The 19052-nt window shown below is 42.3% G+C and overlaps 1 protein-coding gene across 3 annotated transcripts in view; it reads right to left on the bottom strand.

Moving 5' to 3' along the window:
• The window catches only part of creb5b (cAMP responsive element binding protein 5b), a 45120-nt gene that overhangs the window by 5748 nt on the left and 20320 nt on the right, over window positions 1–19052 (bottom strand). For all 3 annotated transcript variants that reach the window (XM_020637373.3, XM_020637374.3, XM_020637372.3), the window contains exons 6-8: window positions 14579–14705; window positions 13193–13303; window positions 221–547 (exon numbers count right to left, since the gene is read on the bottom strand). In XM_020637373.3, the coding sequence (XP_020493029.2) occupies window positions 221–547; window positions 13193–13303; window positions 14579–14705 (565 nt within the window). The remainder of the gene's footprint in view (window positions 1–220; window positions 548–13192; window positions 13304–14578; window positions 14706–19052) is intronic.

Raw genomic sequence — 19052 nt, 5'->3', positions numbered from 1 at the left:
TACTTACTGTGAATTTGAAGCATCAGTTCAGCTTTACTTCTGTACTAAACCACTAATAGCTGACTTGAAAACCACTCACAGTGCTGCCCTGTTTTAGTCATGGTACCTATACCGTCTTTTAGGTTTTAATGTGCAGTGTGGTTAATGTGTTATTGAACCTGTGGCTCTGTCTTGGAGCTGTCTAAAAGCTTCGTCTCTCCCAGGAATATTCTTTGCTTACATGTGAAGAAGAGTGCATTGACGGGTGGGGTGAGGTCTGGTGTGGATGCCCAGGATGGAGGTGGGGATTGTGGGAGTTGTGATGGGGGTTGTGTCCCTGCGGGTGATGATGTCCGCCCTGGCCGTGTGCCTGGCTGTGGTGGTGATGGCCGCCGTGGTGCTGGTATGAGTGCAGGTGATGGTGCGGGTGTGAGTGCATGTGATGGTGTGTATCCTGCTCCTCCCGTGATGTCATCATCTCCATCATGTGGCTCATGGAGTGGCCCATGGAGCTCATGTTGCCGTTGGCGATGGTGCCCGGATGGTGTGAAAGTGCAGCCTTCAGCCTCTGAGAAACAGACAGACAGCGCAACATGTTTAAAACAATTTTCTATGAATATTTCAAGACAGAATTTGTAGATGCAAACAGATATCAGTGTGCTGATTATCATGGTTACAGAGCAGCTCATGTGCCGACTGCTGGATGATGAATGGCTCCATAAATCCCGATGTCAGGAGAACAAATCAAAGCCACTTAGCCTGTCCTCTGTCTCTCCTTCAGTCTTGTCATTCTCCTGCTTTACCTTCCTTGATAGCCATCCCACCAGTACATCGTCTTCATATTCTTAATAGCCTCTCTATTTTATGCAGGTGTATGTGTATGTGTGAGCCTCAGACTGCTCCTTTGCTTGAGGCTTGTTGCTTTAACCGTGTGGTCTACTTAGCCCTGACTGAGCCGCAGTCTGTGAGCAGCCTCAGAGGGAGACCAGAGAGAGGCTCTCTCAAGGCGTGCTTGTTTTCCTCGTGTTTACTGAATGCACCTCTCTTTGAGAGTGTTTTTCTTGGCATAGCTTAAAGACAACCACAAAACCTCCAAAGAACTCTATCCAAATATACAAGTGCCAAAACGCGTCCTCAAGGCTTCACCTGTTGTACAGAAAACCCAGACAAAATAAAGAAAATAATGTCTGAGCCTTTTCAGGACTCATCAAAATGTAACTGCTTTATGAACAACAGACTGAGAGAGTGTTGAGTCTGCTGAACTTTGATTTAAGTACATCTCTTCAACAAGCTGTAATGCGACAAATACTTTAATAAATAATACAGACAAAGGTTAGATCCTACCAAATCTTCTAGTTCTGACTTTAAGGCAACACAACTGAACACAAAGGCTTTCTTTTTTAAGGGTCCGATTATGAATTCCACAAAGTTTTCTATTCTCTTTCCCAGAGCTCTCTTTCCTCTCTCTGCTCCCTTCCCCCTTCTCCCAGCTGCTGTCAGTGAGTCCACGCTGCGTCCAGGGCTCCATATCTTTTAACAACCTTCACATTCATGATTCCCATAGGGAATGGCATCCAGCTGGTCTAGATCACTACGCTACGACATGTTCAGAGCAAAATACTGGCCCCTCCGCTCCTCTCTCACACTGCTCATGAGTGGAAAGCTTTTTACCAGCATGAAGGAGACTCTGTCTAATAAACCATCTCTGACAAAAGCCCTTCTGGTTTGTATTATATTTACAAATTGCTTATATGTATTTGTTTGAGGTTTTATGTGTAGGCTGTACTTGGCTTTCCAACACAGTGCATGTGATAGAGGAGTACATGAAACCAGCACTGTGAAATTATGACCTTGCCAAGCCTGTTTTGGCTGAGTATAGTTTCTGCTTGTGAAACCAAAGGATGCCTGACATAGTGAAACAGCACAACATTTTTAGAATTACATGATCTTTTTGTTGACTCATTTTATTTTTTTATTTTTTGCACTTTTCCTCCTCGTGTACATCTTCATCTGATCCCACCAAAACTCCTGCTAACCTCCTTCACCACAGCCTCAGCAGCTTCATTATCGAGGGCCACAGGTTTTTGTCTTTTAAACCAGACAGAAAAGAGTTCAAAATAGCACAGAGTCTACACAAACACTTACAGGCCTGCAGCTGTCCATAGCATCACATTCATACTGAGACTAACTGTAGGTAACATTTAACATAGGACTGCAATATATTCCCACTGTCAACATGCAAGTTTCATTCTGTATTTGTTTTTTGATTATCAAACTACATATCTACCTGAACACAATACAAATATTACAGAAATAACAAACAGCTATTCAGCATGCTCCTAATACAGAATCATATTAAAACAAGCTTACAGATATGAATCATGTCTCCAGTGTTGACAAGGACATCTTCCGAGTGTCACAGGATGAATTCTGCAGCTGACAGTCCTGACTAAATACCTTTCTTTCAGCTTTCAGCCTGTCACTCAGCACCAGAGAGGTGAGGCCCACCTCTCTTGTAAAAGAGGAAACCAATCAGGGTTTGACAATCTCCTGCCACTTTATTTGCAGAGCCGGCAATCACCTGAATGGACAGGAGCCAGAGGAATCTTTTGGCTGGCTGTCTCCTGTGCTGTGTTTTTAAGGCCCTTGTAAAGATGTCTGTGCGCGGGTTAAGATGCTCATCTGGGGGTGCCTGAGTCGCTGCCAAGCAGGCGCCAGGGGAGAAGGACAGAGAGGGTAAAAGGGAAGTGAAGGGGGACACTAAGAGAGAGAGAGAGGGGGGGGTGACCAGGGGTAAAGGGAGATTAGATGGCTTCTAGTGTCTCCTCCCCACACACCATCAGCCTAAGACAACGAGCACTCATTTGTCAGTGTCGCTGAGAGCTTTCCAGCTGGTGGTGCAGCGCTATCTGTTTATTAATTGAATTAGCCTGCATCCAAAGAGGCCCCGGAGTGTCAGAGTACAGAGGCAGGTCAAAGAGCTGAGGGGCCTCTAAACGCTGTAGCAGTGAGGATTATAAACAGCAGACAGGAAAACAAAAGAAAATGTCCATAGTACATAATAAGAAGACCTTTATCTCACAGGCAGTGAAAACTGCACCAAATTTAACAAACAACATTTGATGCAACAAAGTTAAAAATATAAACTGTTGGACCAAGAGAGCATGTCCGAAGCTCATCCTGCAGATTAAAGAGATTATAGCCCGAAATGTGAAATATGAGAAATAAAGTGAAAAAAGACAACAGACTTGACTAACATTTTTAAATAATCACACCAGATTAAAACGAAGAGATAAAGAAAAAAAAAAAACAGTCCACATTGTGTCAAAAGAAAGTCCTTACCCTAAAATAAACGTAGTCCTGAAGCTAGCTCTGCACAAGTGCCTGCTACTGCTCCATCTGAAACAGACTCTCCATCTCAGTTAAACCCTGCTCAGCCAAATCTTAAGTCTTTGTATCCAGAACCACAGTGACGCAACTATGGGACGTTAGCAGAGCGATGATGAGCAGGCTGTGATTCTTAAACACCTTCATCAGCTCCCTAATGACTCTTTAACACATGGTTGTATTTCCCCAGACTGTGCTAAGCACAAGAACTTAACCACTATGTGCACTTTCCTCTAATAACACACATACATATAGATTTCTCCTGCAGCAACATGGCCGCTGCAGAAAACAGTCATTAAATCAGTGCAGGTGTTAGCCTGTGGTTTTGAATGGGATGGCACACTGTCTGCCCGGCTGTTGTTAGAAATAAGACATATTGAAAGGATGATTAGTTCATGACAACATAAAAACATGACAGCTTCTTACAAGATAAAAATATAAACTAGCAGGCTATAAATATGTAATCATGAATTTGACACTACATTTCAAGCATTCTGGAAGTGTACTTTAAAGTAGTAAGCCTATTGATTTTCCATTGTTAAAATACCTCCCTGATTCCGCCCAGAGGGGAGCTATCTCCTCTCAGACCTTTGCCCCCTGACCTCTCCCCTCCCTCTTCTTTCTTTTAAAGCTTCTCTCATTTATGTGGTTTCAGGGACACCAGGTGATCACCCATTAATGATATTTATTAATGGCTGCTTCCTCTCCGACACAAGAGGGTGTCTGAGTGATGTCCCTGTGAGTGCTCTGGGCATATCCTGAGAAGACACTCAGATTTCGCCCCGCCAGATGACTTCATATCTATTAACCCTGGGAGGAGTAAGCAGGAGCAGGGCGCAGGTACAAAAGAGAGAAAGACCACGCCCGCCACAGGATGGGTAAATCAAACCTGTTGAGGTCAGGGTGAGCACTTTTATTCCCCTTAAAAGCACAGCGGTGTACTGTCAGGGGACCTGTGGCCCTCTGGCGCCTTACAGCAGGTTAGAACAATCTTAGCAGACTGTGGAGTCAGAATTTAAGTGCTAAAAGATCACAAATTAAAAGGAGATCTTCTGTGTCGCGTAAAATAATTGACAGAAATGCAATTAAGCTTCAGTCTGAGTTTGTCAGCCTTTGTGTTAATACCATTAATTTACTAGAACAGTTATCATGTATAACGCACAGTATTTGTACCGTAATTACTTTTAAACTCACACTTGTTTTTAACTTGACACACCTGTCTGTGTGTGTGTGTTTCACTCTGTGTCCATCTGTATTATGTGTGTTGTAGTCGACTCAATTCAGTGTTGTTTTAGAACAGTGTGTTTTTATATACAGTATTAGACCTGTCATGGGATTGCAGATTTGAATTCGCCTTAAGCTTACCTTTTTTATGTTCTTGTTTTTGAGTTTGGCCATTTTGACTTTCATTTTGACATGACAGCTAAAAAGAGACAGAACAAAGAGTATAGATGGATTGGGGATGACATGCAGCTAGTGTCTGAGGGTAGGAGTCAAACCCACAGCGAGGACTAAAACCTCTGTTCAGAGATTAACCCATGCCACTTTAGGCTGACATTTATGTTTGATATTGTAAAAAGTATCTTAGCAAATTAAATAATATACATAGACCCCCTCAATCACACACTGAGCCCTACATGGGTTCACCATCTTTAGTTGAAAGCAGGAGTTTGGCTCTGCTGCGTTGCCAAGCACTCAGAGGATCTAATTCCATCCTCTCAATCTCCACCAACACCACCACCACCTACCAGTGCCTGTCTGCAAAACCCACTCTCTGTGCCCTAAAACTCCACACCCCCATTAGTCCAATTTTATTAGATTTCCCTCTCGCCCAGAGAGGCAGTAACATCCCCCCTTCTCTCTCTCTCTCTCTCTCTCTCTTTCACACACACCTCTCCCTTTTTCTCCACCCCTTTGCCCTCTGCTTGCCAAGAGCCGGGGACTGTTAAACTGATTTCCTCAGGGAACGCCGAGGCAGACAGTCTGATGGGAGCTCTGGGCTGTAATGTCGCCCCCTCTCTCCTCTCTCTTGAGTTCTGGGCCAAGGCGATCAGAGCCGAGCAGAACAGAGCCTCCCTGTGGCTCCAGACGCAGACATGAGATGCACATAGACCGTCTGTGCTGCCAGGACCCGACACTCTGGTGGTGCTTTGGAGAAACTTTGGTGGTGTGGGTGCAGTGAGACACACACCCACAGTGGAGTGTGCTCCAAAAGCATGCGCTCATACTATTGGCAACTCCTCCACCCTGTCAAGTTAATGGATGGGCCTCTGACTCCAGTCTGTATAACCCCACTGTTCCTTCTATTGTAAAGCCCGGCTCTAGTGCAGCCTACATGGTTATCACTACACACACCACCGCCACAATCTTGAATACACAGAATTCCTCAAGAGTAAGAGAGACAGACAGAGCATGAACACAATAATTAACCCAAACAAATGCCTCCATTTGTGGCTTCAAAAGCAACAGGCAATTAATGTCACATTTTGTTTATAAAGGAATCTGAAATGAGATGAATTCATTAAATATAATTTCAAAAATGCTTGTTTCTTTTGGATAAGACAGGACCCTTCACTACCCTGCCAACCCCTGTTCAAATGTCAAATGTAACCAGCGTCTCTATTTGTGTTCAAAGTTTTTATTCTGAACCTTTCTGAAGATAATACTGTAAACGCTCATATTTCTTGAATCAGCATTTTAAAAAGGAATTCCTAGTAATATTTTGAGAGTAGAACATAATGTTAAGACACCCACATGTTGAGATTCCTCTTGTGCTCAAACATGTCAAAATGACAGAGAGTCAATTAAAAGTAGGCTGTTGTCTTGTTTGGTTTGAGAGACTTTGCTGTGACCTCACTAATCAGTATAAGCTTCAATTTATTTATCTCAAAATACCCCTTCATCACCACTTCAGTGTGGGAGTGGTTGTTTTGAAGTTCAGAGAGTATCTCTGTCACTCCTGAGGCTCCATGGGGGCTCATGGTGGCCTGACCAGTCCAGTCTGGCCCGTGTGTTGATGGCAGCTGGTTTACCCAAGCTTGGCTCGACTGGAGCCCTGTCCTATTGACGGGCCCTGAACCATGACCAAATGGCCTTCACATACACGTCCCATCAGCACAGCTAAAACAACATGCAGTCATCCAAAGACAAACAGATGCGACTCTCTGGGCCACAACTGTTACCCTTGTCTATAACCCCACCCACACAAAGTCACACGGACATGCACAGGGCTCGGCATAAATGCACACACACATATATGGGTTAATCAAATAGGCTATTAATTAACCAGTAGGCCTATATGTAAGCCTGAAAGATGTCAGCTGTAAAAGTTTGCTAACTTTCAAATGAGACTGTGCACTGCTTAGGTTTTATTCTTTTCTACCAACTAGTTACCACAGGAGTCAGTGTTTGTTCATATGTTTGATACATGTTAAATATAAATTTCATGTAAGCTTTTGTCCCATAGGCATGTTTTTAAATCCCCTTCTGCTTGATGTTGGATAGAACTGGTTCAATCATCGTACAGGTTTCTATTTATTATAATTAATACAGTTTGTGAGAATCAGTCTATTAATTATTATTTAGTCAGAATTTGATTATAAATAAAGGTTTACAATTTGTTGTTATAATGGCCCGCGATGAATCATGAGATAAGCTGGGGAAAGGAGGGAGCATTTGTCGGCAGTATTTGAATGAGCATTCGAAATGGAAGAGCCTTCGACACACTGCTGTGACGTTATCAACCTTCAAATGCGCACTCTGGAGGCTGCAGACCTCAAATTGTAAAACTCAGCTTCAGAGGTATTAAGAGGTTCTTTAAGTGTTTTCCATTGTAGTATAAGTGTGTGTGTGTGTGTGTGTGTGTGTGTGTGTGTGTGTGTGTGTGTGAGTGTGAGTGTAAGTGTGTGTGTGTGCATAGGCACCACCAAAATCTTTCTTCAGAATTGTTTCATCATTTCCAATCTATATAAGAATGTAGTTTGTGATGCTGGGCAGGTTTTTTCTACCCTAGCCTTTTGTGTTCTTTTTTTAGGCCTGTTGTGGCAGCCATTGTGTTTTTGTTAAGGAGTGTTTCCTGGGTATTCCTGAAAATGTCATTTCCAGTCAGATGCTTTGCAGCTGTGGTTTAGTTTTCTCTGCATTATTTATTTAAAGAAGCTTACTTGTTATTGCTAAATACTATTTTCTTTATTTCTCTCTTCCAGTTAGTCACTCGTGTTTTTTCTATTTTTGTGGTTATTATCCCTATGGGATCATTTTGAGACACACTGGGTACACAATCACGTCCGACTCCTCTTTTCTTGACATAATCCACTTGTCTCAATGATGAAATAGAGGAGCTCCATGTGGTTATCATCTGTGAAACTTTATTTGCATCCAAGGCAGTGATACTGACCAACCTTATGGTGCAGCACTAAATCAATGCAGATCTTGTCAGTTGTCTTGTGTCCTTGTGTGACAGTTGTATGACACATCCACATGTTTACTTAACCTACCACAGGCATGTATATAACAGATCTGTATCGAATACTATGTGCAAACTCAACTTCATGTTCTATTTTAGCCCCCTTATGTCCACAGATGTGCTGTGACTCTGTGCCAGATTGGTCGCCAGTGCATTTCAAGCAAGCAATCATGAGCAACATATATAGTCCACATGCATTTATTCCAAAGCTGCAGTGAAGCAGGCTGCAGATTCAGCTGTGCTCTTAGCTCACCGTCCGTCTCCAATGACATCATACCCTGACAATGCCACCATTCATACAGATGTTGCTTACAAAACCTGCAGTTGGACTGCTATTGTGTGTGCTTCTCCTCCTCACAACAAGAGGTGCTCCTCTACTACAGCGCAGTCAAATGAATGGAGTACGTAATAGTGTTACCATGAACACTAATGGTTTAAACTGCTTACAAATGACTTCATAGTGAAGTAATCACTCCATCAATCACAGTGTAGCAGATTTAAAAACTGACACATATGTGGCTGCTTCACAAGTTTTTCTTTCTTTGAATTTCTCAACAGAAAATGTAACTTTCTCTTTTCTCTCTTAAAAGCTGTGAAGGGCAAAGCTTGATCTTAAAGCCCCATAACTGCAATGCCTTTAGCATTCCTTCAACTACACAGAAACATATGAGCAGTAAGGGTTGTGTAAATGAAATGCAAAAAAAGCTGTAGAAACACTTTGATTATTGCTCCTCCTGTGTCCTATGAAATGTTTCTTTAAGAGGCGCACTGTTTTTTTTCTCTGCTCAAGTAAAAAGGAGTACATTTAGAGCATGCCAGGAATTATGTCATCCACCCATCCAGTGCCAGCTCCACAGCCAAAAGGGCTGCAGCAAAGGAACATATAGTATTGTTTACCTCATAAAAGACTCAGCACCTAGCCTGATGCTTAGTGACACATTTATTGTCCTTAGTAACAATGTAAACAATAGATAATTGGAAGATAATAAATAGCACATTTTCATACACCTACCCGCCTGTCTGAGATTAGCAGGCGAGTGGGCTGTGTGGAAGCATGGAGCTGATTATAAAGGGAAACAATAACAATGCAACAATCCCACTTTAAAAAAGGTCCCACTGACATGAGCTGAATCATGCCACAAAGCATTTAAAACCCCACTTTATAAGAACTTGTTTGGGCTTCCCTTTGACTGATGAGAAATGATAGAGAACATCTTTCATCATGCAAAACAAAGATACCAAAGATACCAAAACTACATCATCACTTAAAACTAGTGTGTGTGTTACCCTGTACTTTGTTATCGCTCTGTGTCCGGGACGTTTCTGGGCGTAAACTGTTGTGCAGTGGATGTGCAGCTTTCAGCCAATAACAGTGTGCAGGCTCTGAGGAGGGGGCTCTATAAAAAAAACTTAATGATCAGGTGCAAGATTGTAACCACAAAAACAATATGGAGCTGGTGTCATGCTTAGGGATGGAGGGTCCAGCGTTGAATGTTTTGTTATTAAGTATTGCATCACTTCATTTGAAGTTGCTTCGGCTACGGAGTAAAAGCAAAGGTCACATGGATGCTCAAAAATAAGTCGTGCGGCAAATCAAATCCACAGATGGAACATAGAAGACGCTGCCGGTGTAACGCAGCTGCAGGCAGAACCATTGAACAGACATTCATCCACTGGAAATGGGTCTGGCTTAGCAGTAACAGAAAGTACTGATATGACATGTATTAATGATTTCCGCCATTATGAGTTAAAGTTAAAAGCCTTAGTGTACGGCTACATGCTTCTTCTTTTTTTAAATAATGCTGCATGCCAACTAAGTTACCTGAATCAAACACACTGGTAGTGCAGACTGGGTGAAGCCTATAAGATGCTAAAATGCTCAAAGTGGATCCTGGAAAGCATGTTCATTTAGTGACTTAATGCTAGCGATCTTTATTATGCTCGTATCTTCACACTGCATGTAAATTTACCCGAAATGACCGTGATCTAAAAACGCTTATGTGACGAGCCAGTTGGCTGTCCGGGCGATGTAAACAAACTGAAGATATGACTCGGAAAACTCGGAAAGCATCACAGACAGTGGGACTCGGAAGTCACACCCATTGTAGACAGTCATGACTCAGAGTTATTTTCAAAAGATATACTTGATTTCTATTACATTTAAGTGTGAGAAATCACATATTAAGCCTTTAAGCATAACAGCAGTTACATGAGTCACACTGGACAGAGTTGTGTGTGTCTTGTGTGTGTGCATACATGTTGAACACAGATACATGTCACTCATTCATTTGACAGTATTTATTCCATCCCATGCAAAACCACAAAAATTAAAACCTTAAAAAAGGAAATGTAAGACTTTTTTTTGCTTACATTCTCTGCATGTGTGTGCGTCTCATTCAGTCAGTCGGTTGTTTTTCAGTACCTTACTGTATGCATGTGTTTGAATGTCTGTGTGACACTGTATGAGAAAGAGGACACAGAGCTAGAGCAGTCAGTGTTTTTGTGCGTGTGTGTGTGCGACTGTTCGCGAGCCCTTGTGGAGAACTGGCTCTGAGCGTTGATGTAATGCTTTGGCCGGCGTGCTGTGGAACTTGGCCTCCTTTCTGCACCGTTTCCTCTACACTGTGAGGGTCAACTATCCCACAACCTCCAGCGCACAACACGCACCATTCTATTCCCCAGACCACAACAGAGAAGAACACAACCACACCCGGCACCACAAGCACCCAGTCCTTCACAAGAAGAAAAACACTTGAACCAAAACTAATAAAACACTCCAATCTCAGCAAACCCTCCCAGACAACAAGCTGAAAGCAATAAGGGAAAACACACAAGTCAGTAACTACACCACCGGGCTTAGGTGCACCACTTAAACGACGGCACTTAAGGAGAAAACCAGAGATAGAGGAGAACAAAGATGGGCCCTGATGCAGATACAGTCTTTGGCCCAGAGAGCACAAACAGAGAGGTTAGAGCAAGATACGAGTCCCCAAGGGGCCACAGCAGTCCTCTGGCTCATTAACTATTTACACCAGAGACAGGCTGCCCTGCTGCTCTGGCCCACCACAAAATCAATTAGCCTTCATTAGCCCCGTCTCTGAGCATGTTTTCTATGGCAGGGGAGGGTTAACCCTGCAAGGGAGGCCTTCAGTTACCCCACAATATCAAACAATTACACAAGTATGGATGCACGCACACATGCCGGGGGGGAGGAAAGTAGGCAGAGCAGAAGTCCTTTCATGCCATTCACACAGAATTCTTCCAATTTCTCACTTGCTTGCTGTTTGATGTCTCAGATTATCAATACCTTTTCTTGACTTTCAACTCCCCTGCTTACTCTGCATGTCTATCTATTTCCTTCATGTCTATCAAAGTCTCACTCAATCCCCTCCTCTGCTCTCACTATGTAAACGTTGAGCATTAAGAGCGCGTTCAGCTCCGTGCCTCGGGGGTGTGGGGTTACAGTGCCGAGATTTCCCATTGGCGGAAAGTCAACATGGTCGGGGTAATGCGATTAGAGCCAGATTGAGAACGTCGCAGGGGACACATGGGCCTGATCATGGCCCAGTTATCCGATAGCGAGGCCGTATTTATCGACTTGGCCCGTGTGCGGATATTAGAGACATTAGAGACGAAGTCTATGCTTATGAAACCCTCACTGGAGATCGCACCCTGATAACACAATTAGTCTCTCACTTTCTATCTACAATCATGGAATTCCATCAGTTGAGTTCAGACATCAGGAATCGGAATCTCAATTGATCCTCATTTGGTTGCTGTTCCTCGTGTCCAAATGGCTAGCTAACCAGAAAGTTGCATGGTGGAGGGGCCTGTGGCTGTTTAGTGAGTGTGTATGTTTATATGAGGCCTAACAGAGCATTTACAATTCAATTACATAAAAGGAGGCGGAAAAAAAAGAGCTAGATGTGTCTGGATGACGGCCAGAGGAGAGATAAGCCTAATACACTAATATTGTGTTACCCCAGCATGTTACCATAGGAACAGTTGAAGACATTCAAAAGACTACAAAGACGATCAATCTTGAGAGCAGGAGGAAGAGGGAGAATTAAATGCCCTGGGAATGCACCCGCTCTCCTCTATCAGAGCAATAACTCTACTAATGACCTCTGCTACCTCCTCTGTCTCTCTCTACACAAGATGTTTCTGTCCAGCAAACTCAGCTATCAGTGAACTTCTCCAAACACAAAGAGCAGCCAATCATTTTCATTGAGGGTTGTGATTTTTTTGATACCACTGATACAGGACCTTTTCCATTTTCAGAATTATTTATTTTGAAAACAAAGGTTGGCTGGTTGTCATGTTGCTAAAGTATTAATCAGTTCTTATCACTTTGACTGTAACAGTTTATCCATTTGACATTAGAAAATGTAAAAGGGTTATACTACGTTATCAAACCATGTCAATTTAATAAAGATGCCTTCATATGATCTACAAAAGCAAAAGACAATCAGCGAGAGGACTAGCTATTACTATATGTAGCATCTTATAACTCAACATCTAATGTTAACATTCCCTCGGCTCGAAGCTATATGTCGGTGTAAGCTTGCTTCTGTGAAAGCACAGCATTTCCAGTAAATGATGATAAGCTTTCTTCGAAGACAAAAAATCTATATCGATAAATGTTGTCTCTCTCATGACAGTTATTCATCATACATGGCTACAAACAGATATATTACCTTATTGCCATGCATTCTGGAATTAACTGTATTTAATCTACACCTGTAAAACTTCCAGTACAAAAGTATAAAGGGGCAGCAAAAGTCAATCCTCATGAAAGTTCCCTTTAGTGGCTTTAATTAAAGCTTTTTTCTAAGTCTAGCAACGATATAAGCTTTACGAACGTCAAGGTCAGATTCTGTGGAAGGTTTCTTTCTTTCAGCTCTCACTTTACTTATTTTTATTTAACTTTCTAAACCGGTCTGTTTCTGGCTCTCTTCTCTCTCAGCTCCATCTCATTCCCTCTGCTCTAACTGCCTGCTTTGTGAAGCATGAGGTCATTTGATTTTTCCCCGCTGTGTTAAACTAGTGCTAACAAGTTGCAGGAGCAACAGAACATGTTCTGTACATTAAGATATACATCAGGCAGTCAGTGGGCAGCACAGCTACAACCACATAAAGGACCCTTTATTCCAGCCAAAGTCCCCAGTGCTGCACTGGCAGGTTCAGACACAGCTTTGATTACAACCCAAATGATGAAATCCACACAGACTTAAGAGCATAGCTTTGCTGGCACAGCCCAATGGAAAAGAGAGTTGCAACACTTTGAGCTTGAACGTGTGCACTTGTACACATGTGTTCAGAAATGTGCATGAATCCATGCAAATGCATGCATGTACTCACCAGTTTGGCTTCTGAGTGCATGGAGGGAATGTGTGCAGAAGAACCGGAGCTGCTGTGGGTGGGTCCCTGCATACCCATCATATTGGAGCCCATGGACATCTGTCTCTCCATCTTAAGATTGCAACAGCATCATATCAGTCATACTCACAAGTGTGGACATGTTAATCACATACCTTCAAACCTATAGTTACTTATAGTTCAAACTTAACATACAGTGTCTATAAGTCTCTGATCTTTGCAATTGATGGAGATTGTAATGTCTGAACTAGATGCTATTATTGTTTTGACAAAAGAAGAAATAACACTTAGAATGTGAGACTCGTCTTCCTGCACAGTGAGCGATGTAGATATGATGAGAGAGCATGAGATCCTGATTTCACATGACAGGCTGCCCTGTGCAGCTCTGTGTGATGATAAATGTAGCTGACCCGAAACAGGAAGCCAGTATGCAGGGACTTAACACAGGAAGCCCGTGCAAACGGGTTGTGTGTGTTTCTGCTAATACACACCAAACCTCAGCCCCTCTCAGTGCAAAATGTGTTAATAAGGTGGGCAAGATGTGAGAAGTTGTGGGCTACTTGTATGAATGCATTAGAATCTGTCTTTGTGGGAGTGTCAGGTCACCGCCTGCCTCTGATTGTGCCTGGTCAGTGTGGTCTTGTGTCACAGCGGAGACCAGAATATGAGGAAATCAGCTGGGTCTACTGACGGGGGTGACGGGTCAGTGTTCACTCGGCTGTATGTGCAAGAAAGAAGAAACCTTTGTGTGTGCGTCTGCATGCATATGTGTGTGAGCTGCTGTGGCCTCCCAGCTGCTAATCTGTTCTATGTGTGGTGGTCTCTGAGGGGAATGGCCCCTCCCCAGCCCCCCTTTTGCCCTCCCCTCTTCCGCAGAGACTCAGGCCCAGAACCTGACACACAGCCTTAATTGCACTAAGTGTGTTTTGTGTAAAAATATCACCCAAACCTGCACCCCCTTCCTGAACCGTCAATCTTCCCAAAAATCGCTTAGCTCTTAATTTAATAAACATGGGAGTTTTTTTCCATACCATAAACACAGGCTGTCTTGTGTTACAATGAGAACACATGTTGTATCATAAGAATCTTGATACGAGGAACTTTCCCGGGTTGTTATCATTCCCAGCTTCCCAATGTGGGTCCACTAAATCTTTTTGGATTAATTACTATAAGGTCTATACTTTATACTCAGAGGTGGAACCTTTGGATTCTATGGGATGTGACCTTCTTATAAACTGTGTTCAGTCATTTTAATGGTGATAGAAAACATCCAAATCTGCAAACCTCCATAGTTTGTGTCATATATGAGTGAGTGACATTGCAACTGCATGTGAGTGAATGCTCTGAGGGCTCCGTTGTTTTACTCACAGGCATCAGCACGGCGGACGAGCCGGGCATGGTGGGGTCTGGCAGAGTTCCAGGCATGGAGGCAGGCAGAGGCTGTCTCTGTCTGTTTCGTAGGTGCAGCAACGAGGACAGAGAGCCGGGGACAGGCCTGAGGAGGCACACACAGACAGACATTCAGAAAGCTTCAGGTTTTTTCAGGGCTATAGATAACTGATGTCATTATTTTGTGCATTGTCATGAAACAACGTCAAACCCAACACACCCCCCCCCCCAACCTCAACTACAGTTTAACTTATCCTAGAGGCATCCATAACTTGTGTACAAATATAATGACTAAATGATAACACAGTTTTTCATAGCTGTAATTATATATAATACCATGTGGTTGCACACCTCAAACATCCTTAAAGTGTGCTATAAAACTTTAGATCACTTTTTAAACACATGAACAAATCATTCACAGGTGGGTTTAAAAGTCTTAATACATTTGGTGGGACTTGATTCAAAAAGTTTGATTCATGGGTTGACTTGGAGCGAGGAGTTCAAATATCTCATCCACATTTAGGCACATGAGAAAATGTTTGACACCACTCACAAAAACACACAAGTTAACAAAGTTGTGAGTCATGAATGAGAGGAGCTCTCAACGCTATGCCGGAGTTATGGTTTAACGTAAAACCCTGATAAGTGGTGACTCTAAGCCGAATTACTCGTGGTTGTTGATAACAGCTAATTGATTTTGTTCATTTTGAGTTAATTTGGAATAATAATGAAAAATGAACAAATAGAAATTTGTGAGTAGCCCACTCTTGCCTTTTTTTCATGCAGCTGGAGGTCACCAGTTAACATGGTAACTCTTTAAACCGTAACACCTTTTAGCAGTCTCAGCAAAGAAACTTTGACCGCAGTAGCCTGTGTAAAAAGAGACCAGCTTGACAAAAGTGGAGGTTCTAGTGATGAGGACAAATTCCCCTGATTCAAAGAGCTGGATATAAATTCTATGAGATAAAGGAGTTGTCGAATAACTTGATGTTTTCAAGTTCTTTGATGATCTGCCGGTGTCGATTGGGATGGAGATGGTATGTAACATAACGTAAAAGCATGTTGCTATTTAATGCTGATTATAAGTGGTAATCAATATTGCCTATTACTGTGTATTACTACTACTACTACTACTCCTGCTGCTGATGCTGCTTATATGATCCAGGTGTGAAAACACCCTTAGACTATAGCGGTTCAACAACATGAGATCACCGGAGAAAACAGTACTTATATCCTGACAATAATTTATCCAATTTATTCATTACATGTTCTCCACAACTTTTTCAGATTTTAGTTTCTACGTGTTTCTGCTGCAAAATCATAATGAGAAAAGAATGTGTGGCTGTGTTTTCATATTGTAGGTTAAGGCTGAGGCATCTTGGGGGGACTTTTTGGATGCACTTTACACGAGCCCACATCATGTAGTACAATGGATGAATAACGACGGTGATGATGATGGATGAATAATGTTTGTCGTAACAACCACATGAGATGTTCATGAGCAAAATTAGAAAAACTGCTACAGCAGTGGAAGCCCTGTGGGGAAAATCCCCCTCAGTGACCACAAAAGCGTGTGTGGACCAACAGGCCTATCCACACTCAAAACCACATCAATAAATCACATGTACAGAGGAGGTCGGGACGAAGCTTTAAGTACTGACAGCAGTCTTGTCACAGTGACTGGTTCTTGGGCTGCAACCATCCCAACATCCAGACCACTACATCTGCACACAGTGACATCATTTATACAACTGCCACCAAATCCCTGCTGATGAGAACACTGATGCCCAGCTGCAGGGTGTCATTTCTCCCACATGGATACAGTCAATATTCTGTCCCTGTAGCATAAAAACATTTAGCATGTAGGTGTGTTCACAAGTTAATGTGATCAATTGACCACATCATGGCCCAGATTACCTCAGTAGTGAGTAGTGAGAGAGTGATGGCCAAATAGGGGGGCTGTACTAGTGCAAACGATCCCCCCACCTGAATAAATACCTGTATTTTTCCAGACCTAAATATGTGCATTTAGGCTCCAGACATTTTAGATTGCTCCACACACACACAGGATCATTACCATCCCGACTTTGTGTCATTCCTGTCCAACATCCCAATTTATCACAATCACACTCATTTAACAGCATGTATGACATGAGAGCGACACTACGAATCCAAACATTTCCACATGGGAAAAGCCATGAATGAGGTATGAAGTGTAGCTGCGCGCTACATCAATACACTTTCCATCCGAGTTCAGAGTCTGGCAGGGTCCAAGACGATGAAATAACAGTCACGAGGCAGTGACCGTGAAACAGTCTTAATTCTATACACATAAAAACTATCAAACAGGATTTTTATTCAACATGATGACGACATGATGATTTTTTTTTTTTTATCGTAGATATAGAATGAGATTATCTAAGGCTGTTTTAGTCCAAAACAAGTGCGTAAAACAGTTTAGCAAACAATTGTTAAAGCTATAGTGTCCAATTTATGCATATGCACATCCCTATAACTCCTTGAAATGGGCATATTCACAGAATATTACTTCAAAAGTAGTTGATCTAACATAGCTAATTGTTTTTTTTTTAATAAGACAGGAGATCCACATACTTAATGCATTACAATATTGTTGTAATGCTTTTAGTCTTACAGTTACATGTATGTGACCATCATTACTTACTGCATAATTACAATAAAAAATACGTTCCCAATAGCGTAATGTAACAGGCTCTTAGTTAGACAGAATACCAAAGCGATTTAAACGGAAAATCTTGAAACAGAGGTGTAAAATATGTTTCAACGTTTAAAGAGGGTACTGACTGTACTGGTGAAGATTTGGCAGTACAGTGTTTTGCTGCTTCTTTACAGATCACAAAAAACTGTCAGCAATAACTGAGCTACCAAATTCTCTCTTAATTGTTCATATTGTCATAAGAAAGTAATATTTCACAGAAATAACCTTAGGACAAAGATAACATCTTTTTCCTAATGTCTATCCTTATACTAGTGTACTAACACAGAGCTACCTGTGACAGGGGTCAGAACACAGCACAGGCTGTTTGCTGTCCTTGGATGTCATGCTTCAGAAAACAAAAGCTACTTTGAAGTCTTCACAGTCTGCATGCAGCACTCACCTGCAGCAGATCAGGGGGGAGGACGGACACTGTGCCTGACACCACCACAACACACACCAAAACACCACCTGGTTGTTCAGTGGGAGTGAAAACAATACTATCCACTGACGGCACTGCCTCTAGGGATTATCTTAGATTTGTGCTGACTCTGCTAATAAAGGACGACTTTTTAGACTGACTGAAGGAACACAAGTGACTTAGAATAAATGCAAGAATTTTGTACTTGTCAGTAAGAAAAGTCAATTATCATACAGGATATCCATGTTTACGTGATAGGTATGCTTCTTAACACGCATTAAAATGTCATAGATAATACTAAATATATGTTTGATTGATTAGTCAAATTACAGCAAACTCTTGGAAAAACAAAAATAATTGAGGGTTTATTTTTTGTGTGAAAAATCCCCAAGGTTTGCTGGTTCCAGCCACTTAAATAAAATAAAAAGCTGCTTTATTTTTTTATGATGATAAATTGTACACTGGGGTTTTGAACTGTTAATAAAAAAATAAAACAAAAAGGTTCTACTTTCGGCTTGAGTGTGTAAAACAGGATTTTAAATATCCAAACATATGATTAAATTAATCTGAGCTCTTAAAACAGTTTGTTGTCCTCTGCTTACATTGTTTACATTTGTTGCCCATGCATGAATTCATTATGTAGTATACTGTACAGTGGATTAGTGCATGTATGTTTAGAGTTTGTGTGTACATTATACGTGCATGCACCAGTGTGTTACTGTTCCTGAAGCTGTGTGTGAGCACGTGCGCGCGTGTGCGTGTGTGAGTGAATAATGACAGGCTGTGGCTCCACTGAGGGGATTGATAATAGCCCGGGCAGTGGGCCCCAGGGGAGAGCAGGTAGACACTCTGCAGCTCTGACCCTGCGCTCTCACATTACTGAGTGCCTCGCTCTCAGCCCAGCTCTCCTCCACAATCCCCGCCCAAGAACCACCATCGCACCACCCTCCCACCCACCTTCACTCCACCATGACATCACTGCTAGACCTTCTTTCCTCCTGAATCCCTCCATTTTGCTTTATATTTCCTCTTCCACAGTCTCTATCTCTGAGTTGTCCTGCTATTTTCTCTCTGATGGAGCAGAACTGACAGTTGCTCATTGTCCTGTTAATCCTCTATAACTCTTTTCTGGACACCTCAGGGTGCCCACCCTCAACACAAGCCTCTCTGGACTTCCTTGCTCTAACCTACAAATCCTGCAGTCTGCACACACTCTAAGCTTCCTACAGTTGCCACAGTCCCAGCTCCAACTCAAGTACTGGAGACTTAAACACAAGGGGCCTGGCTGTCATCCAAGA

This window comes from Labrus bergylta, chromosome 8, assembly GCF_963930695.1.
Source record: "Labrus bergylta chromosome 8, fLabBer1.1, whole genome shotgun sequence".
Taxonomy (NCBI): Eukaryota; Metazoa; Chordata; class Actinopteri; order Labriformes; family Labridae; genus Labrus; species Labrus bergylta.
Note: the sequence above shows the minus strand (reverse complement) of the source record. Positions and strands in the feature narration are given on the sequence as shown.